Source organism: Lissotriton helveticus, chromosome 6 (genome assembly GCF_964261635.1).
Source record: "Lissotriton helveticus chromosome 6, aLisHel1.1, whole genome shotgun sequence".
In the NCBI taxonomy this organism is placed as follows: domain Eukaryota; kingdom Metazoa; phylum Chordata; class Amphibia; order Caudata; family Salamandridae; genus Lissotriton; species Lissotriton helveticus.
The window spans coordinates 114,409,723-114,435,841 of NC_136067.1; the positions used below are offsets into that span (position 1 = coordinate 114,409,723).

The 26,119-nt window shown below is 43.1% G+C and overlaps 1 protein-coding gene across 5 annotated transcripts in view; it reads left to right on the forward strand.

The window, feature by feature from the left end:
• LOC144762305 (exportin-5-like) overlaps positions 1-26,119 on the forward strand; it is a 2,106,094-nt gene that overhangs the window by 1,095,539 nt on the left and 984,436 nt on the right. For all 5 annotated transcript variants that reach the window (XM_078647454.1, XM_078647456.1, XM_078647455.1 and 2 more), the window contains exon 20: positions 196-377. In XM_078647454.1, coding sequence (XP_078503580.1) covers positions 196-377 — 182 coding nt within the window. The remainder of the gene's footprint in view (positions 1-195; positions 378-26,119) is intronic.

Here is a 26,119-nt window from a genome sequence, read left to right on the forward strand (position 1 = left end):
GGCAACTGTGTGATATCTTTTGTTGTACTATTTACTGGTTTCCCTTATTACACTTTGAGTGTTTTTGAAGGATTCACAATTAGCTACAACAACAAAAATAACCACTTCTAACAGTATTTGCTTTTGGTCTTGAATTCTCAGCACATTTAAAATGCATTTCCAAGTTTAATCAAATTTGATGTAACTTTCTTTTAGATAATGTTTTGTGTGTCCGCCATTCTTGGAGTGCTGAGATGGATACGTTGTCCCATTGACATGAAAACAGCAGAGGTTGGTGGATTTGTAATTGGTTACACGTCCACGGGCCACCCAATTCTCCGTAACCCCTGCTCTGAACTGGTCCTGAAACTTCTTGACAATTTATTTATACTTATAAGGTAAGTCAGATTTTTCTGATGTAAATTGCTTCTCAAACTAATTTTACATGCGTGTAACATGTTCAAAGCATTTGCGGGTTGCCCATGATTAACCAATTTAATTGGTAAATTCACAAGAGTGTCCATTGAGGTATTCTTAATATGGTTCTAGGTGTGTAGGCTGACATATCTCTTGAAAACCTTTGACTGTTGCACAAGGGCATTGTGTTCCATCTACTTGTTCCAATTTGTCATTTGAAAAAGACAGGTGAGTGTATGGCGCCTGTTATTGCTGACATCTCATACCTCAGCAGAAAGACAGACTTTTTCTTCACTGGTTAATAAATGGGTTTCGGGCATAATGGACTCGCCTACATCGTCCAACAGCCATATGCTATTCTGCAACGAGTGAAAAACGAATGTGCCACATTGCTTTACATTGGGGTAATGTTCAGACAGCTTACTGTTTGCAAATGTGGACTTTACCTGTATTGTATTTGTGATATGCCTTCCTATTAATCTACTTGTTGGCTGGCCCTTTTGCTTACATGAACTAAGATGTATATGAAATGATGGTAGAAAACTTTGTTCTTTAAGCCAGTTACTTACATCATTCTTTTTTGTGGTAGAGATATACTGGCTTTTATAAATAAATTTAGGATACCTATAATAGAAAACTAGAATTACATGTAGGTAACTTTTCCTTCTGTATTTTGAGATTGAAGATGAGCTAGGAGCTGAACAATAGAGTCTTATTCAGCTCACCATTTGCTGTCTGCTAATAAATCTGCTCAGATGCCTAAGTGTCGAATCTCACCTCTCTTATAGGATCAAGTTGGGCTCTTTGTTGAAGTCTGTAGGAGATTAATCAGGAATCTGTGGCTCTCTGATTGTGTCCTTTCTTTTCTGACATGGTTTCATGCTTTTCTCTTATTGTCTTGACCGATTATGGAAGGAAGGATGAGCTGATAGACCTTATACACTTCGTTACATAATTATTCTCACCCTATTCTTGTATTTTCTACTTAACCATTGGAATCAGCTCTTTGTTCTCCCTTTCAGTGCCTGGAGGCGATAGGGATGATCCTGGAGACAAAAATATATCTACTTTTTCCTACAGAGAATGCTGTCTATGCCACCATGTTAGATGATGCTGTTTGCCCAACTTTCAGATGGCTTTTTAATTATTTATTGTTTCACAAGTCACACTTCACTTCAGGCACTTTGCCTTCAATGACACTGTTCAGCGGACACTTTGTTCTCCACATGTGTAGGTTATTTTGTCTCCGTAGAGTCTTTAAGAGCTGTAAAAATATTTTACATGTTGAACTTATAGTGAGCTGTAGGCATTACATGGCGCTGCAGATAGATGGGATCTATGCTAGAACAGCACCTTGAATTACCTGCACAGTTGGCAGTCTCAACACAAAGTACTTACAGTCTGAGTGTCCTGCGTAGTAATGATGATATGGAGAAACAGATGCTTCTACATGTGTTTGTCCTGCTAATACCAACGTTCTGTAGAGTGGAGGGGAAGACACTTGTGGAGCTTTGTGATGCCAAGAGAGTCCTGTATATCTTGGTGTCTTTTTCTTATTCTGTTCCCAGACCTGATGCATTGTTCGTGAGTATATGTAACATCATACATTTGGCTTACTTTCTAATAGTCTTGGCATGTTCATAGCTGTTTAGTGGTCTGATCTCATGAGTTACACTTTTGGCCTTTCCTGGCTTTTTAACCAAAATTAATTTGCATTCTGGGACTGATAGTTTTACTTGTTTGTTTACAAGATTAGGCTCTAACACCCTAGCATGCGTATTACCGTTCTCCTAAACACCTGAACTTGCCGAATGTGTCACACATGGTTTGAGACTACTTGTCCTCTGTTAGTGATTTAGGGAATATTTTCCAGAACTGATGGCTTCAGTCCATGCCAGTTATACTATTGCCGTCTTTATTTCTGGTGATATTGCACAGCAGAGATGCAGATCTATGTTTCTATTGGGACGCCAGATGTACTGTTTTACAATATTGTATATTCTGATAGATACATCTGCCGTGTGGATTCCTCACCTTGTGAATATCCCCTTGCGTCAGCAACATTCGGAAATTCTTTTCGTAGCCTCGCACCGACGTGGACTTGGACGTCATAGAGACACGGCATCGCACGCGACTCCGCTGACGTCACCGACGCCTATAATAGGCCCACGCCGGCGTGATGACATCAGTTCCCTTTTTTCCGCGTCGTCGACGCTAACGGTTATCGGGAATCTCAGTAGCCAACTGATACTTTGTTGTCTGTTTGTTGCCATTTTCTGCTTCTCTGTATCCTGTCTCTTCGACGATGACTTCAAAGAAGACCGGCTTCAAGCCCTGCAGGGAGTGCGGTAAAATGATGTCTATTACCGACCCACACAGCGACTGCATCTGGTGCTTAAGTTCTGACCATGATGTGGAGGATTGTTCCTCGTGTCGAAAGATGAACCCGAAGGCCCGGAGGGAAAGAGAGGCTAAGCTCCTGATAGCTAAGCTGAAAGCTGGGAAGGAGAAATCGTCGAGGTCTCGTTCTCGAAGGGCGAGGTCGAGATCGAGGTCGAGGTCTGGATCTCGAGAGGGGTCGTCTTCGAAGTCGGCTTCAGATCATGTTTCGAAGTCGAAGAAGAAACATAAGAAGAGGAGACATGAGTCCCGACATCGTTCCGGTAAGGAGTCGGGCTCGAGGTTGAAGTCACCGAAGAAGGTACGTTCTAAGGTGGTTACTCTTGATGTCTCTGAACCTGAGCCTGAAGGTGAGGCCTCACCTTCGGATTCGCGAGTGTGGTCTCCGACTCCGGCTCCGAATCCGTCTCCGAATCCGTCTCCGGTGCCGTCCCCGGCCCGAGAAGAGGAAGAGGTTCAGGTGGATGTGGATTCCGCGCCTGTTGAAGAGCCGAATTCGGACACTCCCCAAGGTCAGCCTGAAGGTTTTCAGCCGCCCTTTCCTACACCAGGCCAGGACCCATCAGCGTTTCTGAACGCTATGTATGGCGGTCTTTTCAAGGGCGTGGTACCCCTCTGGTGCACCTTCCTGTCCCATGGGTCCTCTGGCTTTCAATTTAGGAGTTCCTCACTCCTATCCTCTGGCTCCGTTTATGCCTTATATGCTGGCTCCGACACCGCCTTGGCAGTTTCCGGCTCCACCGAGGCGGTCGACGCCGATTCAGACGTCGCCTGCTCCAAGTCGTCCTCGAGTACTTCCCTCTGAGCCATCGAGTTCGATACCGACGTCTATACCGAATCCGTCGGAGCCGATGGTGGATCCGGTTGCAAAACGTGTGAAGGAGAGATCCAGAAGGGAGGCTCAATGCCTTTTGGAAGAACGGAGATTCTTGGATTCACATTCTGATATGGAAGAAGGTGAATTGGATGAGGATTGTTTTGAGGAGTTGGTGGACACAGGAAGCCTAGATTTCTCTCCAGAGTGGGAGTTGCCCTCAGGCTCTAGTACGCCTTCTAAGGATGTTCAACCTTATCATTTAGTTATGAGGAAGGCTGCTGATCTCCTTAAATTAACTTTGCCGACTGTGGAATTTAAATCCAATATTCTAACTGAAGTCTTACATTCTCCAAATTCAGTAGTGGAACCTCTACTTCCATTTAATGATGCCTTGACAGAGCCCATTTTGGAGGTATGGAAGAAACCATTGTCAGCTCCTGCTGTTTCTAAGAGTGTAGCCAGGAGGTACAGGGTTGCTCCTGAGGACCCTGCCTTTTTGACCTCTCACCCTTCACCGGAGAGCTTAGTCATTCAAGCTGCATGTTCTAAGAAGAATGTTGGTGCTTTTCCCCAGGTTCCATGTGAAAAGGAGGCAAAGAAGCAAGATCAGGTTGCAAAAAAGACCTTCTCCTCTGCTAGTATGGCATTAAAGTCAACAAATGCCACTTGTCTGATGGGGAGGTATATGCATGCCCTTATGGATTCTTTGCGTGTTCTTACTCCAAAGGTTCCTGATGCCAACAGAAAGGACTTTGAGGAGGTGATTTCAGACGCACAAGCAGCAGTTCGCCAAGTTATACAAAGTGGTCTGGACACAGCAGACTCTGTGGCGCGCATCATGGGCACTGCTGTCGCTACTAGAAGGTCTGCCTGGTTAAAATGCTCGGACTTTTCGGCGGATGTTCAGGCAACTTTATTGGATCTTCCCTTCGATGGGTCTGGCCTCTTTGGGAAGAAGGCTGATGCGGCCCTTGAGAGATTTAAGGACAGTAGGGCTACTGCTAAGTCTTTAGGTCTTCAGATAAGAGGCTCTTCGACCGGCAGAAGATTCAGGGGTTTTGGTCGCTCTTCCTTTCGGAATTACCGACAAGGTCAGCAGCAGCAACAACAACAGCAGCAGCAGCAAAATTCCATATACAGATCGTATAGGGGAAAGCAGAGAGCACGTCCTCGTGGGCGTCAAGCCTCTTCCTCCTCCACTTCCTCCAACCCTCCTGCCCCAGAAAAGCAGTCCTAGATCCGCCATTCAGGATCATGCGGATCCGGTGGGGGGTCGGCTTACCCATTTTCTACAGGATTGGGAATCGATTACATCAGATCTTTGGGTTCTCAATCTTGTAGAAAATGGGTATGCCCTTCCCTTTCGGGAATTCCCTCCCAATTACCCGCCTTGTCAAGGTTTTTGCACCGAGGAACACCTGTTGCTCCTACAAGAGGAAGTGCAGACTTTGTTAAAAAAGGGTGCGATAGAGGTGGTCCCAGAGCAGGAAAGGGGTCAGGGATGCTACTCCCGGTATTTCCTGATTCCCAAGAAGGATGGCAGACTTCGTCCAATCCTGGATCTCAGGATCTTGAATTTCTTTCTGAAAAGGAGAAATTCAAGATGCTCACCCTTGCTCAGGTTCTTCAAGCGCTGCTGGAAGAAGACTGGATGGTGTCACTCGACTTACATCAGTTTGCGGTCCTTCCATTTGGACTTACTACTGCGCCTCGAGTCTTCACCAAGGTGATGGCAGTGGTGGCGGCGCATCTCAGAAGATCAGGGATTCCAGTATTCCCTTATTTAGACGACTGGCTTATCAAAGCAGAGTCGTCAGAGAGGGTGCTCCATCATCTGCGAGAGACAACCCAGTTGTTGTACAGGTTGGGTTTTTCGATAAATGTACCCAAGTCTCACCTGGTGCCCTCCCAGCGCAACCTGTTCATAGGTGCTGTACTGGACACAACTGTATGTCGTGCATTCCCTCCTCCTCAAAGGATTCGCGACATACAGGAAATGATTCCTTTATTTTACAGTAGAGCGGTCGTTCCAGTCCTGAAGGTCCTTCGCCTGCTCGGTCTGATGGCTTCATGCATTCTGTTGGTCAACCATGCACGCTGGCACATGAGGGCGCTCCAGTGGTGCCTCCGCAGGCAGTGGTATCAACACAACGGAGATCTCAGGGAGTCAGTGAGGATCTCCAGAGAAGCTGCAGCGGATCTATCTTGGTGGGGCGTGGAAGGCAATCTGTCTCAAGGGAAGCCTTTCCAACTACCTCCATCGGTGGCCACAGTGATAACGGATGCGTCCACTCTAGGGTGGGGTGCTCATCTGTGGGATCTGGAGGTCAAGGGTCTTTGGTCTCCAGAGGAAAGGTTGTTTCACATCAACCTTCTGGAATTGCGGGCGATTCGATTTGGCGCTCAAGGCCTTCCTCCCTTCCCTTCGCGGTCGTTCAGTCCAGGTCCTGACGGACAACACGACCGCAATGTGGTACATCAACAAACAGGGAGGAGTGGGGTCGCAGTGTCTCTGCAGAGAGGCTCTGCGCCTCTGGTCCTGTGTTCAGGACCATCAGATTTGTCTGATGGCGAATCATCTGGCCGGAGTTCTGAACGTTTGTGCAGACAGTCTCAGTCGGCAGTTCTCCGCCGACCACGAGTGGAGGCTTCACCCGGAGGTGGTGCACGACATCTTTCAGATGTGGGGGACTCCTCGGATGGACCTGTTCGCCACTCGCGAGAATGCTCACTGTCCGTCGTTCTGCAGTCTCCAGTATCCGTTGCAAGGAGCCTTGGGGGACGCGTTTCAGTTGAGTTGGGGAAATCAACTCCTTTACGCGTTTCCTCCCATACCTTTGATTCCTCGTGTTCTGAGGAAAATTCGCCAAGACCGGGCCCAAGTCATATTGGTCGCCCCGGATTGGCCAAGAAGGGTCTGGTATACAGATCTTCTCCACCTCTCCTCTCACCCGCCGCTCCGTCTCCCTCTCAGGGCAGACCTCCTCTCTCAGATGGAGGGGCAGGTTCTACACCACCACCTCCAGTCATTACACCTTCATGCCTGGAGATTGAACGGGGCAACCTGAATTCCTTTTCCCTCCCACCTGACGTTGTGGATGTCATCTTGTCTGCCAGGCGTGACTCCCCTAAGTCTATCTATTCTTATAGATGGTCGAAATTTGTCACGTGGTGTGGGGAAAAGTCTATAGATCCTTTGAGAGCCCATTTGTCTGATGTTCTCCAGTTTGCCCTTTCTCTGGCTCAGCAAGGGCTTGCTGTTGCCACGGTTAAGGGTTATCTTTCTGCGTTGTCGGCATTTCTCTGTTTGCCTGACCAACCTTCTCTTTTCAAGTCTCCTGTGGTTTTAAGGTTTTTGAAGGGCCTCACAAATAAGTTCCCTCCTACTCCTTTTATTGTGCCTCAGTGGGACTTAAATCTTGTCTTGACCTTTCTGATGGGTGCTCCCTTTGAGCCTCTTCACAAATGTCCTTTGAAGCTTCTGACTCTTAAGACAGTCTTCCTCGTTGCAATAACCTCGGCAAGGAGGGTAAGTGAGCTTCAGGCTCTTAGTTCCAAGCCCCCTTTCTTGATCATTCATGCTGATCGAATGGTTCTTAGGACCAGGGCTGCTTTTCTTCCTAAGGTGGTTACTCCTTTCCACCTTGGTCAATCCATTACCCTCCCTACCTTTTATTCTCCCCCACATCCTTCCAAGGAGGAGGAGAGGTTACACCGTCTGGACCCTAAGAGTGCGGTGTCTTTTTACTTGGACAGAACTAAAGACTGTCCTTTGGATGATCAGCTCTTCGTTGGGTTTGCTGGCTGCAAAAGAGGAAGAGCAGTCCTCAAAAGAACCTTGTCAAGATGGATCGTATTGTGTATAAAGATCTGCTACTCTTTGGCCGGTAAGGAACCACCAGAGGGTATAAGGGCTCATTCTACAAGAGCTAAGTCTTCAACCTCCGCATTGGCTAGAGGTGTTCCTGTAGAGGATATTTGCAGAGCCGCGACTTGGTCTTCCCTCCACACTTTCGCGAAGCATTACTGCTTGGATTCCGAGGTGAGGAGGGACGGCCACTTTGCGCGCTCTGTCCTCCAGGATTTCCTGGTCTAGAAGAGTGGACACCCTCCTCCGGGAGTGGGGATTGCTGTGGGACTCTATTCACAAGGTGAGGAATCCACACGGCAGATGTATCTATCAGAACAAGTTACTTACCTTCGGTAACGCTTTTTCTGGTAGAATCAATATCTGCCTATGTAATGTAATGTAATGTAATTGCCCATTTATACCGCGCAACAATCGCTCCAAGGAGCATCTCGGCGCCCCTGCAAGGTCACCCTAATAGCAGATGTTATATTAATGCTTGAATTGACCAGGGCCAGCATCACACTAGAGCTCTGGCTGTTATGTCTGGGAGCTTGAAGATCCAGGTTTTTAGTTGTTTACGGAAGTCTTGTTCTTTGTCTAGCGCTCTAAGATGTGGGGGGAGAACATTCCACGCTTTTGCACCTAGTACCGCCAGGCATTTGCCCCCTCGAGTTTTAAGTCTAAACCCTGGAACGGTCAGTAGATTAGCATTAAGGGATCTTAATGCTCGGGTTGGGCAGTATCTTGTGAATTTCTTCCTCAAATATAGAGGGCCATGGTCGTGGACAGCTCGAAAGGTGATTACAAGCATTTTGTACAGGATCCTTTTAGTTATAGGCAACCAATGTAGTGTGTTAAGGGCTTTGGTTGCTGAGGATTTTCTCGGCCATTTTAAAACCAGCCTTGCTGCTGCATGCTGCACCATCTGGAGTTTATGAGTGACCACTTTGTTAGTGCCAGCATACAGACTGTTGCAATAATCAATGCGTGATGTCACCAGTGCAACCGTAACAGTTTTCCTTGCCTCAAAGGGCAGCAGGTGAAAGAACTTCCTGAGCCCCTTTATCACCCCAAAACAGGTGCCTGCTACTTTTACAGCCTGATGTTTAAAAGACAGGTTGGCATCAAAGTGCACCCCAAGGTTACGAGCCAATACGGTGGTATGCGGTGGGATTTCTGCCATCTCCGGCCACCATAGTCTGGGAATAAAATCATTTTTTGGGCCTATTGGCATGATCTCAGTTTTGCCTGTGTTGCATTTTAGGTGGTTTCTCCGCATCCAGTCAAATGTGGCCGTTAGGCAACATTTGAGTTTTTCCTCCCATGCCTGGTTGTCTTTATCCATTACCAGGATGAGTTGAGTATCGTCGGCATATGCTATTACATCCATGCCAAATGACGATATTAACTTTATCAGAGGTGCGGTATAGACATTGAACAATGTCGGACTCAAACTGGAACCCTGAGGAACTCCCGTTATCAGTGGTTTCTCACTGGAACGGAATTCCCCCAAGGTTACCACTTGTCTCCTGTCACTAAGGAAATTCTTAATCCACTCCAGGGCTATTCCTGTAACGCCGGATGTTATTAGTCGGTCTATTAAGATAGTATGAGAGACCGTGTCGAAGGCCGCCGACAGATCTAATAATATCAGGACGGCCTTCTTACCCTGATCTGAGGCTGAGCGGATGGTTTCAGTAGTGAACAAGAGAGCTGATTCCGTGGAATGTTGGGCCCTGAAACCAGCTTGGTTAGGATGCCATGCTTCGGTGTCTTCCAAAAAGCGTGTAAGTTGTTTATTTACTATTGATTCTGTGATTTTGCACAGTGCCGGAAGTAGAGAAATGGGGCGTAGATTTGAGAGTATGGTGGGGTCGGGAAGTTGTTTTTTTTGCAGTGGTTTCACTGCTGCCAGTTTCCACTCTGGGGGGACATTAGCCGTGGACAGTGAATTATTAACAATGTCATTTATGACTGGATTGACAGTTTCTGCAATGAGGTGCAGGAGTCTAACAGGGCATGGGTCCAATGGTGAACCTGATTTTGTAGCCAGGATTGCTCGTTCGGTCTCTTCCAGACTAATAGTAGAAAAGGCTGTAAACTGGGTCGCATTATGCTTAATACTGTCAACCTCTTTCTGTGCACCTGGTGAGGGGATCTCAAAATCCTTCGTCAGCCCCTGAACCTTTTCTTCAAAAAAGTCTGCGATAGAATCACAGAGCATTTGTGAGGGCGGAATATCCTGCATCAAACATTTAGGTTTAGTAAAATCATTCACGATTTTAAAGATCTCTTTATGTTTGTTCTTGGCTGTGTCAATTGCTGACGTAAAATACCTCATTTTTGCTTGTTTAATTAGGGCGTGGTAAGCACTCTTAGCTTTTTTATATGTGCTACGTTCGGTGCTGCGATAGTTTTTCCGCCAGCTACGTTCAGCTCTTCGTAACTCCCCCTGTTTATTTTTAAGTTCTCGGTCGAACCAGGGGGCGGACATCTTCTTTTTCCCAGGTCTGCCTTTACTACTTCCCTGACCAGTCATGCTTTTTAGTTCGTTCATCCAAGCCCTAAAAGTGTTTACGTTAGGAGGTCCTGGTAGCTTAGGTCTGCATTCTCTAGCCATTGTAGTTAGTTCTGGGTGGGTCATTATAGCTTTCCACTCATTTCGCCTGGTCTGATTACAATCTCCTGCATATTTATTCTTTCTGTTAATCTCCGAGGGGAACGTAAAAGGGATTAGTGCATGGTCCGTCCACGTTTGTGGTTTAGGACGGTCCGTAGTTAGCGTAGCTAGGTTAGTGGCAATGCAGTCTATGGTGTGTCCAGCCTCATGGGTAGCTTCAGTGTCACAAATAGTGAGACCCAGTACGGCCATGGTTTCCCTATAGGAGGCAGTAGATGCCTCCGTTGTAGACTCTAGATGGATATTTATATCTCCCAACAGAGTGAAGTTAGAGTATCTGAGTATCAAAGGGCTTAATACATCTCCAATACTCCCTAGAAAACCTGTGTATGGTCCCGGTGGGCGGTAGATAAGTGCTCCGGCAAAGGAGAAGTTGTCATGAATTTTGAGACAGAAGCCCATCCCTTCTGCATCCTCTAGCTCATGGAGTTCTGTCACAGAACAGCTAAGGGTATCTCTGTGTATGATAGCCAATCCTCCCCCCCGTTTTTCATCTCCTCTGTCAGCCCTTTGAACACCATACCCCAAGGGTAGGGCATGCACTAGGTCGGGGGTACACCACGGTTTGAGCCAAGTCTCTGTGATAAACAGACAATCTAAGTTGTCATCAATCAAAAGGTCCTGAATATGCTGGGCATGCTTTGGTACTGATCTGGCATTGATTAAGCCTGCCTTCAAAGTATAATGGAATGTAGGCGGGACGGACACCGGAGACCACGAGAAGGTACAGTGGCAGTCTTGACAGCTCACCGGGCCTGTCCAGCCTGAGGGATCTAATTTATGAAGGTCACATCTGAGATCTGGTTTAAGAGCCAGTAATTCTTGCGTACTGTAACTCCATTTGGTGTTGATCCTAGCGGTGTTCCTGGCCCCGTGCCCCGGTCTGTCGCGGACGGGCGCAGACGGGCTGGACTCTGGCTTGACTCCGGCGAGAGTACAGCGCTCCCGCTGAGCGCGTCCGCTGCGCGGAGTCATGGCCATTTGTTTTTATACCGGCGCCTCTCACCCCCAGGGAGGGTAGTCCAACCTAAGATGGCCGCCGCAATAGCTCTGCCCGAGTCCCAGGTCAAAACAGCCCTAAAATCGGCTGGAACCTCAAGAGAAGGCAGCGCTAAGTGGGGTCAGTGCAGCCCAGTTAAAATAAAAATTACAATAGTGTCTTCACCCAAAAACGATGGATTCCTCACTGACCCACCCGCCTCCCCGTTGTCCACTCTTCTATGCCAGTGTTACTGTAATGTAATGTATATTTATTTTGTTGTCAAGGAAATGTTTCAATTGCTTTCCTGCATTTGCTTTACACTGTGTGTTTTGCCTTGACTATTGTGTACTGTGTATACTTTGTATATATCTACTGTCATTGGTCCGTCCGTGTGCAATGGCACGGAAAAAAGGGCGGAACTGATGTCATCACGCCGGCGTGGGCCTATTATAGGCGTCGGTGACGTCAGCGGAGTCGCGTGCGATGCCGTGTCTCTATGACGTCCAAGTCCACGTCGGCGCGAGGCTACGAAAAGAATTTCCGAATGTTGCTGACGCAAGGGGATATTCACAAGGTGAGGAATCCACAGGCAGATATTGTATCTACCAGAAAAAGCATTACCGAAGGTAAGTAACTTGTTCGTCTTGCTCGATGTTGTTCACCAGTTCTGGTTTATACAATAGCTTCTTAACATGTCAAATTCTGTCTGTTAGTACAGCGGTTCTTAACCTTTTCACTTCTGTGGACCCCACTGAATCATTACTGGAAACTAGATACCCCCACTGATCCATTATTGGAAGCTGAAGACCCCCAGTCTAAACAATTTCTATAATGTTTTCTTCTAAACAATAAACAATATTACAAATACAAACATACACCAAAGAAAGAAATACTCAAATAATTAAATACTTTGCTTAATTCACAATCACATATAGAAAAAGTTTTCACATTTTAATTTTTCTTCTTTATTTATATATACTGCATTAATCTGAATGTATTCATTTTAATATTTCATTTGGTAACACAGTTGCATACCCCCTGAGTAGGCTTTGTTGACCCCCAGGGGTCCTTAAACAACATGTTAATAACCACTTAGTTAGAATATAGTTGATGGGCACTGAGCAGGGTGACTTTAGTTAGTTGAAACGAGTTGTAGGAATTGACAATTGGTCAACATGATGGGCTGACTTACTCTATCAATGCCTGCAGATTCTGTCCTGCTGAAAGTGACCCCCAACAGCTCTGCATCTCTTCAATAGCACAACTGTTAGAGCCTTGCTAAACTTTGCATCAGCCGTTCTTTTATACAGCGGCGTAGCAATCAGCACTGTCCGTGGGATGGGCAGACCTAAAATATACACAAAACTGAATGGGTGTCTTAGTAGCATCAAAGCCTGACCTTTGCAAGACTTTTGCTACACTTGCATCTTCTAATCCCACATCTCAACACACAATGTTTCCAAAACAAGTAACACACAAGATGTATCAACCGCAGATTCATGCCACAGTGTGAAAGGTCATTCAAAAGGCAGCTTTCATGCAGCATTAAACACATTCAGAATGCCTCAGTACTAACACTGTCTTTTGAATGTAAGGTTATTTACAAACTGGTAAAGGTATTGATTAAGCGCACTTACACCCAGAAACTGTATATTTCCTCATCCAACACTCAAGCCATCCAAGCAGCACTGAGTGCCTTGCACATTGAGTGTGTATTTGTCCAGTGGCACTTGCCACAACCAGTGAAACTGCCTTCTGTGCATAGGACCGTATGCACCTGGCAATCACTTAACTTGTTAAAGTGCACATATAGCATATACCACATCCATACCTACTAAAATATGCATACCTGACTCTGCCATTTACTGCAATGGTGAAGCCAAGCTCACTGAAGTTGCCTTCCATCTTCTGTCTTTTATGCTTCAATCCTCTGCCTGATCACAGGCTCTTATCGCCATATACTGCGGCATGTGCGCAATCTCTACAGGCCATCTGTTGGGAAATGTAACACTACATTTTTATTCCTCGCTACATTAGGTTTGTCTCACATCCTCCAACTCTACCACTACTCAAGAAAACATGCAAAATGAACATCTCTAGTCACGTGTGACAGTACATGTACATTCATGGACTGCCTAAGCAGTGACACTCGCATGGGATTGGTTCTTGAGCCTTCTGCAGTCACATGGCCGTATTTGCATCTCACAGCTCAAAACAAATGAGGCCACACACTCAAAACTACCTCCCAATTGAGGTGAGAGGATCAACAAAACCCTAATAAACTAAATACATAAATAAATTGTTTTCTCCAAGAAGCAAGATTAAATAAAAGGAAAAAACTACAGTCTGTGCATGCCTTAAATGTAAATTCCTCATGTGTCGGTTGTTCGTATGCATCAATCTTGTTTCTAGAAGAGTCCCTTCATGACATTCACATAATTTAAACTTTATTTATAAAGTTAATTTTAAAATTAAAATGTTAATGATTAGTAGGAATTGACAGCTGTACATACCTGTGTGTGTGTGTATGTAGTAAAACCATACATTTATTTACGCCTATAAAAACTCCAACCAAAATGAATACAAGACAGTGGGGACAGTAGCACACAAAAACAAAGTTGCAAGAGATGCTATGAAAACAACTGCACACATAAAACAGTGTATAAGAACCTGTAGGAGGTAAGAGGACGTCTGTACATGAATAAACCTCTCACAGTTCATTGGGCCAAAAGTTTCCAAAATCGATCAAAGTCAATGTTTTAGTCCTTAAACTTTTACTTTAAAAGTTTTAATTGTAACTTTTACCATGAGGTCAGTGCAAAATATTCAGGAAAGTCATCCTCGCTCACAAAAAATGACCCATTGGAAGTTATTATTTCAGCCCCTTGTACAATTACATTAATTATCTACCTGACATTGTGATCATACTTTTTCAATTTAAAAAATAAATATCAATTCACTTGAACTAGGTATTAGATATTATACCAGAATACCACAATTCATTATTGCTAATTGATAGTATGTAAACCCATCTATAAACACTTTAAACATTTAGTCTTACAAGAAACGTACTAAAGGTAAACCCTCTATTACAATTAAAACATAACTGACACCACTTTTTACAAAAATAAAAACCTTTTAAAAAAAAACAGCTATACTAAAATCAAATTATTAGACAAGAAGTCTATCAAATAAGAGAATAGAAAAAACACAAATGATTGACAAAATACACTATTGAAAACAATTGTGCATATAAAGCAGCGTGTAAGAACATTATAAACATCTCACAATTCACTTGTCAAATGTTTTGCTTAATATGTCAAAGTCAGTGTTTCAATCCTTACACTCTAAACACATCCAGTGCAACTGCCTTCTATGCATGGGACCATTTGCACCTCTAAACACTTGAGTGCATAAATAGCATACAGCACATCCAAACTTATTATAATATGCATACCTGACACCACCATGTACTGCTGTGCCAAAGCCAAGCCCACTATTTACTGCTGTGCCAAATCGAAGCTCATCTTCTAACTCTTATCCACCAGCCCTCTGGCTGAACACTGGCTCATATCACCATACACTACTGCATGTGCACAAACACTACAGGTAATAAAGGCACAAGTGGTCCCTATTTCGGGGGGGGGGGGGAGTTTAGCCCTTGACTTCCACAGCAATAGTTACAAAAAACCTTCACTAATATGGTTTAGAATGTGAAATATGAATTTATTATTTCACAAGGAAAACGTCTTGCTTCTAATAATTTTCTGAATGAATCTTGTAATAAAGTGCTCTTAAAAGTGTGATAAAACAGTGAAAGTGATTAACTGAATGAATGGTGTGCAAGTGCTATACTTAATGGAAGTATTTATATCTGATTTATAAGGACATTTGGAAGTAAAATCAAACACTCCCACTGGGAGTGTAAAGGTCAATTTAAAAAAAACTGTGGATTGTAGTAGTTGTCTATCGACTTTTCGACCCCCAATGCACTATTATTTATAGATGGGTCATCATCAGGGCAGAAAATATACAGAGGAGACACCATAGAATTGTGGTAACAATTTCACAATCAAGGATGCGTGTATCACTTTTTCATGGAAAACCTCAGAGCAGCTCTAATGTGAATTGGCAAGCATAGGACTGTTGCAAGCTATCTCAAAATCAAGGCTGTGTGTGTCAATCTTTCAGGGAAAGCATCAATGCAGCTCGCTTACAAATTAAGAAGCTGCTAGGGTAATGAATCCAGCACTGACTGTAGTTCGGTAAGTGTTTTGAAAAGGTGTTCAGGAGTGGTGTCACCGGAATGCCATTAGATTCAGCTACTTAAATGAATTCTGCATGCTTGGGGAAGGCTTTTTATTAGTGTTGGTCTCAGGTGAGGATGCCCTATTAAGCATCAACATCTGTCAATTAATGAAGAATGCAATGCGGAGTTTGCCGGCCGGGACTTGTCTCTTTGGCCGTGGATCACTACAGATCAGCTGTTGGGCAACATAACACTACACGTATATTCCATGCTACATTAGGTTTGTCTCACTTTTTCCAGCTTTGCCACCATTAAAGAAAACATGCTAAATTAACTTCTCCAGCTGCAGATGACACTACATGTACATTTATAGACTTTCTGACGAGTGGCGATCCTGTATGAATCGTTCTCAAGCCTCCTACAGCCAAGTGGCCATATTTGCTTCTTACTGCTCAGATCAAATGAGGCCACACACTCAGAAATATCACACAATTGCTAAGAGGCGAGGGCAACAAAACCCTAATAAACTAAATACCTCAATAAAGTGCTTTCTCCAAAGCTGCAGTTGCTGGCTCCAAGGACCAAGATTAAATAAAAAGAAAAGCCACAGTTTGTGCCTGCCTCAAATGTAAACTCATGTACCTGTTCACATACATTAATCTTATTTCCAGAGGAGTCCCTTTGTGATAGTCTCATAATGTATACTTTATTTATAAAATGAATATTAAAAAATACAAAATTATAATGATTAGTGGATCTTTTCAGTTGTGTACACACCCACAAATATATCTTAAAACTATACTTTTATGTATTGATATAAACATTCCAACCAATATTTATGCAAGACAGTGAGGACAGAGTTGAACACAAAACTAAGTTTAAAAAGACACTATTAAAACTACTGCCCACACAGTGTATAAGAACCTGAAGGGGATAAGGGGAGCCTTATACTTCAATAAACCTCTCACAGGTCATTAAGCCAAACCTTTATTTAATCAAAGTCAATGTTTCGTTCCCTAATATTGTCTCTTGTACTTTGCATCATTAAGAAGGCAGCACAATATACTTGAGAAAGACATTCTCCTACACACAAAAAATGACCCATTGCAAGGTACGATTGAAGCACCTTTTACAATTATGTTAAAAAGCATACCTAACATTATGATCATACTATTTCAATTTAATTAGATTAATGAAAATCAGCTTCTTGACCTTGTTTCAGAATTCCACAGTTCAGTACTACAAATGGATAGTCTGTAAACCTATGCATAAACGCTTTAACATTGGTCTTACAATAAACTTACTGTAAATAAGCAAGCCATTACTATTACAAATATTCGAACAAAAACCTTTCACAAAATAAAAAGCATTTTAAGGGAATAGCCATGCTAAACATATTAAGTTTATTATACAAAAGAAATATCATATAGTTAAAAAGAGAAGGACAAAACACGAATGATTGACAAAAGACACCATTAAAACAATTGCCCTTATAAACCAGTGTGCAGGAACATTTGTAAACTTCCCACAATTCAGTTTTCTAAACGTTTGCCCACCTGTCAAAGTCAGTATTTCAATCTCGAAATTGTTTCTTGGACTCAGGACCATCAACAGGACAGTGCAGTGTACTCTACATAATCATATCCTCACAGCTAGAAAATAAATGACATATTGCAAGTTACAACAGCAGTCCCTTGTATAATCGTATTGAGTACCATGGCCAACATTGTGATCATGCCTTTTCAGTAGAATTTTAAAACACCGAAAATCAATGTTTGAACATAGTTTCAGATATTACAATTAAATAAAATACAAATGATTATTGGGAAGTGATAGTCTGTAAATCCATGCATAAACACTTAAACATTTAGGCTAATAATATACCAGCCAATATGTTAAAAATAATGATTAGCAACCTTTGGGGATTAGTAGTAGTTAACATATTAAGTTCATTAAACATAAAAGTCTATCAAACAGAAACAGAAGAAAAAAACATAATTATGACATTATAACTCAATAAAATTTAGATGAACAATTAAAACTGATTCCATTGAACATACTTAACTATCTAACCTCATGGTAACATCCACAAATTGTATTTCCTCTAATAATGTAATCATAATTGAACAAGAAAAAGTTTTAAGAAACAAGAACACAAGTGATAAGGGCAATCGATTAAAATGGGTGTAAAATCCCAAATATATTTGCAGATCACAAACAAAATTTTCAATATTTGTATTAATAAAACCAGTGGCTATTTTGAACGAGAAAAGGACCCTTCGTGTATTCCAAGAATGTAAATCTTCAAGATATGCAAAGGTCCCTACACTGCCCAGGATTCGAGTTAAAGAAATGTAATTCTTCCTTGAAAGATACAATAACATATAGATGAGAAAGCATTGAAAGAGATCTACAAGGTAGTGCAGCTAGAGATTGTAACAGAAATCACCGAAGGCCTGTAATTCATTGTGAATGTTATTTATAGTTATCATGTCAGCAATGTCATGCACACACAGTAGTTCACTTTGGTGAAGTTCATGCCAGTAGAGGAGTAAATGTGTCTCCTGAACCAGCAACTCGAGTCAATAAAAAACATAAAAACAGCCATTAATATTAAAACATTATGGACAGCAGTCTTTTACAAACTTTAAAGTCCTTTTCAGATAATATTACCAACTGTTTTGAAATGTTTATGTAGTGTCTCAGCTCTGATGTTGAAATGAATATGTAATGTTGAATATTGTAAACTTTGATGTTAATTCAGCGGTGGAATGTATATCATTCACAGTGATATAGTGTCAGTATATCAGTTTCAAGCTAAATGAATTGTAATCAATGTTTGTCTATTGCATTGTATGGCTGGTGTTTTCGTGCCTTCATTTTGGGCATTGTTTCCTTTGTGAGAAGTGTAAGGACCTGTGTGGTATATGGGTGTGATGGTAAATGCTTATCTTCCGACTTCTTACTGATGAGATCAAACTAAGCCTTAATGTAGTGCGCCTCAAAATTGGTTCTCAGTCCTACTGCATGCAATATTACTGTGTGTGACATGACAACTGGCTTCTACTATGCAGGTCAGAACACCTCACCCAGCTCAAACCTTCCTAAGTGTTGGAAACTAGAGTTCACCACCTAAACACAGATTGAAAGAAAACCATTGAGGTCGTTTTTAATAATCAAAGTTAATCGATGGTTGGCAGGTTATATGTTCCCATCTTCAATTACACGGAAGGGAACAATGCTGCAAAGTTTAAATAAAAATGAATGTGTTTTTATATTGCACTTGCTACCAAAGATTTAGAGGTTTCATACCTCTGTAAATGAAAGATGTTGCTACTAGCCACCCAAATGATACTCATGTTGTCAAACTCAAAAAGGATGAACGACTTAGTCTTCCCTGCTGGTATTTGAACCTATATGCAGTGCACACATCAGAACAGGAAATCCAGTTACCTATCTTGCTGGCATAGTCAATGTTCTGGACCACATGTCCACTGGGTATCCTGAACTATCTCTTTTTCACTACACCTTCTATGTGTGCTTTGTTCATTCAATGTGACTCTAAGTGCATACATTCGGTGCCCTTGAGCTTGGAAACACGTTGGTTAAGGTAATGGTGCACTTAGTGTGTGCCCACATAGCGTGGTGCACATCCATGTAGTTGGTATACAATTGGTACACTTGGATTACACATTCATGCTGAGCGCACCCCGAGGTGTAGATAGAGGCACAAGCCTAGGCAATTTAATTTTTTTTATACACATATGGATAGTGTCACCACCCTTAGTTGCATAGGGAGCCACAACAGACATTGAAGCTCCTGCTACTATTATATAATGGAACTACTGCCAAAAATCATGAAACTGCTTCTCCCATCAAGCATGAAAGTTCAGAGCGCATCAATAAGACTAAAAAACACGTACACTACAGGGATTTTGCTCAGTATCTAATATGGTCTTACATACTGAAAAATGCTCTTTGCTCCAACATTGAGACAAGATAAAATCTGGGTCATAAGCCTGTCGTATGCCGCAACCAAAACAATTAGATGGCATAATGTGATGAAGCGACGGCCCAAGGTGACAGACCACCAAAATATCAATTGTGGACCCTCACTGGACGTGGACATTGGAAGGTGTTGGAGGGATGAATAAAGCACTTGGTGAGTACTTTTTTTATTCGCTTCAATCATATCATACCCAAAACTATCAAGTTGTGAGCATGACACATGGTAGGAAGTAACAGCTGAGGTTGTGGTACACCACAGTCTCAAGTCAAGGATCTTTACTGGGGCATCATATCTCAATGACACAACCTCAGTCCATCCACCTTAGCATTGTCACACCAGAACAAGTGCACCTTGCAGGCCACTGTCCATCACGGTGTACCACTTCCACAACAGAATATGCACCACATTCTACACCTGTCTTTCTGAGCCATTCTGCACCCCACACACACATACAAAGATCTCTGCACTGCATTCAGAACTCATTTTGCCTTGTCATGGCATATTCAGTAGACTGCTGCTTGTTTTCCACACCCAGGCACTGGTATTTGACCATTATGCACACCAGCATTGACCAAGTTGGTCGACACATTTGTTAACTGTGTAAAGACTGCAAAAATGCATGCACTAACTGCACCTTATGCCTTGCAGATGCAACAGAGAAAGGTCATGACAGTGCCAGCTGCTGTGAAGAAGAAACCTGTCTTCAGTCCATGACGCAGCCACTTCACATAACTCCATACCTGGAATGCTTAGTTCAGCCTTCTCCCTACCGTCACTCCAGTGAAACTACTATTCATTATGGGGCATTGCCCTGAACGGCTGCAAAATATAACTACAACCCCACCCACTGTACCACAAGTGAGTGTATCACCTTCCCTTTCAGCAGTGTCTAAGACAACATTGCTACAAATATTGCACAAAAGGTCATGATTGTGGACAGTTGTAACCCCCTCATGCAGGCCAAGCAAGCTACTGTACAATAGCAGCAAATATGCTGAGCTATCATCTGCACAGCCTACAGAGGAATACATTATGATCGCCCACTTTCTAAAGAACTTTCCATTGCTTATAATGGAATCTTAGAAAAATGTAGGCGGTGCAGGCAGGCACGATGCACAGCCATTGCCTACTTAGATTATACAATAGCTGCAGTGGCAGGCAACAGTGTGAAGGTCTTTTGGAGGACAACCCTGTCCTCGACTGGTCTTTTCAAGACAAAGCGTACAACAGTCAATACCTAGTTGTTCTAGGATACTCGCAAAGGGCAAGGTTCCTCAACTACCAGGGAGCACAGTTCTCCAAGTGTGTTTGGGGGGCGGGGTAGCTTCATCATCACCATCGTCATCACTGTGAGGTTGAAGTTCCTAGTTTGTGAGGGCCATACTCTGTGTTCACATTTGCAGGAACCTAACAAACATCACTCTTTGAGAGTACATGCACTGGGAGAAGCCTATATCCGCTTCACTCCTGAAGGTAACAGGAGCCAAGTCATAATAGCTGCGGAAGCTAAGGCCTATCATCGAAGCCAGAAACCATTCATGTAGTAGTGAAGGTAACAGAGGCCGCAAATTGTTATGTTGAGGAGAAGGATATTATGTTAGGGGGGGTGGCAGCACAGTTTTGCCAAGCAGTTCCTTGGGTGTTAAGGATTGTGTAAGTGTTCAAACACATGCGTTCTGATATCTCTGTTTCGAGCTGCTTATTTTTTTTTGCATTCTTGTGCACATCATGTTTTTAGGTCTTCCATTCGTTGCATCGTGCACCAAGGAATGTTTTCCATTATTATCAATGTTGTTGTGATGGTGGGGGTTTGGTTCAGTAGCATGGATACATCGGGAGCAATAGAAGTTTTGTGTAGCATGCAGAACAGTGATGTGGCACACTGAGTTGTGGATACCTTTGAGTGCAAGCCCCCAACTGGTATGTATCTAGTTTTAATGTGGAAAACTGTAAATCTCGACTTCTATTATGGTTGTGATGAATTGTGCTGTAGAATCAGTAGCCAATTGTTGATTGCCATCCTAATTTGCAGAGAGTGACCCAATGAAAGGCTATGTCGCAAAGCAGTAATATGTGTAGCATTATTACTTTATTGAGAGCTACATCCCACCACAGTAGTGCGTTACCATCATGTCAGTAATCTGGAATACCATAGTGTTAGGGATCCCAGGTGCCAGCCATGAACCTAGCACCCAGAATGCATCTGAGTTTCATTTGAGGAGCATGTTGAGTCTGTATTGCATTTTTAGGTTGCAGGACATGACTTCTATTGCTTTTAATGCATATCTGTAATCAATGCCCACCAGCACATCTGGGAACCCTACTGTTTTGAAGATATTAATTGTGTTCACTGTGACAGGAGCTTTAGGAAATTGAATATACTTGCAAAAGAGTGAGAGGATAACTGTGAGCACCTGCTGCAGAATGTAGAGACATAGGGTGTCATCTAGAATGTTGCGTGTGGTATTTACTCCATCAGCTGACAGAGTAAAATACTTTGCTGTCCTGACAGAGTACCTGTGCTCTGCATTTAGAAATATCCATTGGCACTACAGACATCTCTAGTCATTGACAGGAACCGCCATCACAGCAGTTCCTGTCAAAATGTTAAAAGATTGAAGGACACCTCAGTAAAACATGACACCCACCCGCAAAATCTTTACCAAGTTTATGCTTTTGAAAAAAAACAAAATTCTAAATCAGGATTTTGTTTTTTAAAAGCATAAAATAATGACCTTCACACCTTAGGTGTCTCCTATAGTGTGAGGGTTGTTATTATGTTTGAGGCATGTATGGCTGTAGATACACAAGCTTTGCATACTCCTGTCATCTAGTGTTGGATGTGTACAAGTTGTTTTTATTCTAAGAAGCCTTTTGAGTCCCTAGGTAGAGTGACTCCTCGTGGCGCTAGTGCTCATGGGCATCAATTCCGTTGTCAGATTTTCTTTTCCGCTGTCGAGTTCAGACGGGTGTGCCTACACTCTGGTTCAACACCATCATGGTGTTCTTTTTGGTTCTTATAACACGTTGGTATTGTTTTAAATCACTTATTCCATTCTACATATTCAGTTATAGCGCCGTCGTTCATCGACACGAGTCATTTCAACTGCAGCGACTATGGGCCTCGCCCATCAGAGTTTTTTCACTAGTCACCCTTAAGTTCCTAAAGAATGCCTTGCTTTTGATGGAACAGACACCCTTCTGTTACTTCCCTCGCTGCCATATGAAGTATCACCAAACAGATCTACACCAAGTCTGTAATCTGGGTTTGTCACTCGAACACAGGGAAGCGGATTTTGATGATTGCTGCTCCTTCCACTCCAAGAAAACTCTGTGAGACCGTTGAGCACGTCGGTTTGAGATGTTGAGGAGGAGCATCGAGGTCACGCCATAGAGCTTCGGTTAGGAAGATGTTAGAGAAGAGGAAGAACACAATCAGTTGTGGAGGAGGAAATGTTATCTGTTGGAGGCAGTTCCAGCTCTGATCTGGAGGTTGGAAAAAGTCACACCGGCACAGCAGTCCATGAGTACGGTACCTCCTGTCCCTCAACACCGTCTTGAACAGTCTAAAACACTCCACCTCTGCAACAATAAACCAAGGCCCTTGGTTCACCACTGCCTTCTGGCTATGGTCAGCACCGAGCACCTTGGTCAGACGTCCCGCCCTTCGGATCGGCGCCGAAATGCCAGCCAAAGCCTTTGACATCCAGCACTTCGGTGCCTAGCTGCATTTCGACGACCACCGCTTTGCCGAGCTGAACTTTGTTACCAAAATCTAGGTCGGATCCGAAAAACGTCCAAACTGACTTGCAAGGCGGATACTGGCAAACCAGTGGAGCTCATTCTCCATAGACTCCAAAACAGCCGGATGCCAAGCAAAAACAATTTTTTATCCAGTCTCACACTGGCCGCATCCTCGCTTAGCCTTCGACTTAAATAACTCTGCCCCCAAAGAGATGGCTTTCTTTCCAGGAGGCTCTGGGCTTACCGATACCACATTAACACCAGAAAAAGGCAGAGAAGGCCACCAGCCCAGTTGCCTCCTCATCCACCACCTCCACCATCCCCACCTCCTCCATTACCACCAACTTCACCTTCTATGGAAGACCCACTAGATATTTCACCTCAGGGGTCTCCACAGGATGAAACAGCTGGGCATGGTGGGCACAGGACACGTTTGGGACACAACCACACACTGACCCCTGGCATAAATATAGTATTGATCCTCCAGAGGACACAGATCCTAATTTATATTCTGCACGTCCATCCCCTCCTCATGATTCCAATGCATATCAGGAACTTATAGACAGAGCTGTGGCGTTTCACGACGTGCAGCTACATGAAAAACCAGTAGAAGCGGATTTTCTTTTTGAGGCTCATCCCTTCACAGATAGGGCTACACAGTATCCCCCATCTTAAAGATTGTTAAGACACACTGAGGACAACTTTAAAGACCCTAGGGTTATCATGCTGAAGGTAGATAAAAAACATAAGGCCTCTGCATCAAATCCCATTTACATCAAGGGCCAATTACCACCAAACTTGCTTGTCATCACTACTAATTGCGAGCGTTCTAACTCACAATCTAGCGGTGAAGCCCCACCGCCTGTTAATGAGAGCAAGCACATTGATGCGGCAGGGAAGAGGGTTGCGGCACAGTCTGCCAATCATTGGCATAGGCATGAAACTCAATAAGGGGTTATGCCCCAATCACCCTCCTATAAATGAGCAAGAGACATCAAAGATATATATCAAAAACAAAGAAGTACAGAGGGATCAATTCAACATTTATTTTCATTCAAGGTACAGCTAATTACCCTGATGTTCTCAATATAATTTACATATCCTGTATATCCATAGGTCAAAAAAACATACGTGTCAAAGGACGGGATAGGGCACAAATAAACATAAATGTATATATACACTTCATAAATGTTAAACAAAAGCAACACTCTTAATCACATATAAATCACATTCATATCTATATTACACTACATAATACATTATTTACAAAACATGAACATCTACAATACATACATGAACCAAATAATATATACAAAAATAATATAGAAATAGAACAATCACAGTGTACACTCCTAACTAAAAGTAGTACACTCAATGGAAATCCTAATTGCGCCAGAGGTGAAACACCCCTAAGTAATTACTTTGTAGGCGCTTTAATCTTTTTGAACCAACTCAACACTTTAAGGGACTCCTCGTCAAAGTGTCAACGCAGTCGCGGTCGCGTTTCAGCCAGTCATTTCCATAGGCTTCATCAGGACACGGGTATAATACAGTAAAAACAGTAATAATAATCGTTGAAAACAACAATAAATTCTACTAATGTTGCACTATCCCCTATGTGACCATGCAGTGCCAGAGATGTCAGGTGGTTCTAAAAGAAGAGAACAAAACAAAAAACAAAAAACAGTCTAGGAATAAGAAAATAATAAATGAAGACCGTGGAGTGAAAACCATGCATGAGACTTAAGGTGGAAAAATACACACACAAAGACCTGTGTATATCCAACCATTACCACAGCCACGGTGGATGTCACCACAAAGAGCCACACAAGTACCTTCAATCAGAGCGAAGAAAACACTCTCCACTCCCTGAATTACAGGGAAGGTCACCATAGCCACTCAGTCCGTTGGCTCACTATACATCTGGAACAACAAACAGATGCACACTTCTAATTGGCCATTAAACATAATAAACATCTCCGGCAGACTAGTAATAAACATTAATATCCAGGTTAAACGGTGCACAACGTACCTGAAGAGACACAGTCCTTCCGTGTACAAAAGTTAGCGGCTCTCCTTCTCCTAGCAAAAGACCACAGAGTGCCAGAAATAAATATACATAAGTAACATAGTCGCACATAGACTACACATCCGTACAAAGTATTCCTCTAGTCTAGGTCTTATAAGGCGACCCCTCACTCAGTACCTGTCAAGGAGGTCCCCGTCATTTAACACAGTTCCTTAGTCAAACGATCGGCACCCGTCCAAACACTAAGTCCAAGGGCGGCTCCACACTGGGTGTATAACAGGGCTCAAACGCACTGACATCATGCACGTAGCTTAAACAACAAGGAGACCGGACTCCCGGGACCACGTTTTGGAGGCTGCACCAACGTACGCGTGTTGGTTAAACAACAAGGAGGACGGACTCACAAAACCACGTCCTAGGAGCTGCACCAACAAATCGCGTAAGTCAACAACGAGTACACTCCCAACCCCTACCGGTAAAAATTCCACAAACTCAAAGGAAGTACAGATAATACTGATAAATAAAAATAGTGCCACAACAAATGCGCACATGAAGGGAAAGGAGTAGGGGAGAAGCATCTTATATAAGAGCGGGGGGAATCTGGAAGAAGCCACAAGATGCTGGTAAAACCTGCCCACGCAGACTAAATGTAAAGTCCACCACGGCAATTACACACCACTAATCAGCTTCACAATCCAAAAACCTCAAATGCTGCAAACTTCAAACTTCCCAGCTAAGGAAATATATATTACCATTGAAGGGGAAAAAAACATATCCGAAGTAAAAGAAGGAAGGAGATCTTTATTTCCACAGTGCCGACACAGTCAAAGACCTATCCACAAAAAAGTACCTAACAGAAAAAATATATTAAATAACACTCTTTTGGCACTGCATGTTCGCACCTGGGCTTACACTCTTATTCCAACACAAAGTAAAATAATGTACTGATCGGATACAGACATA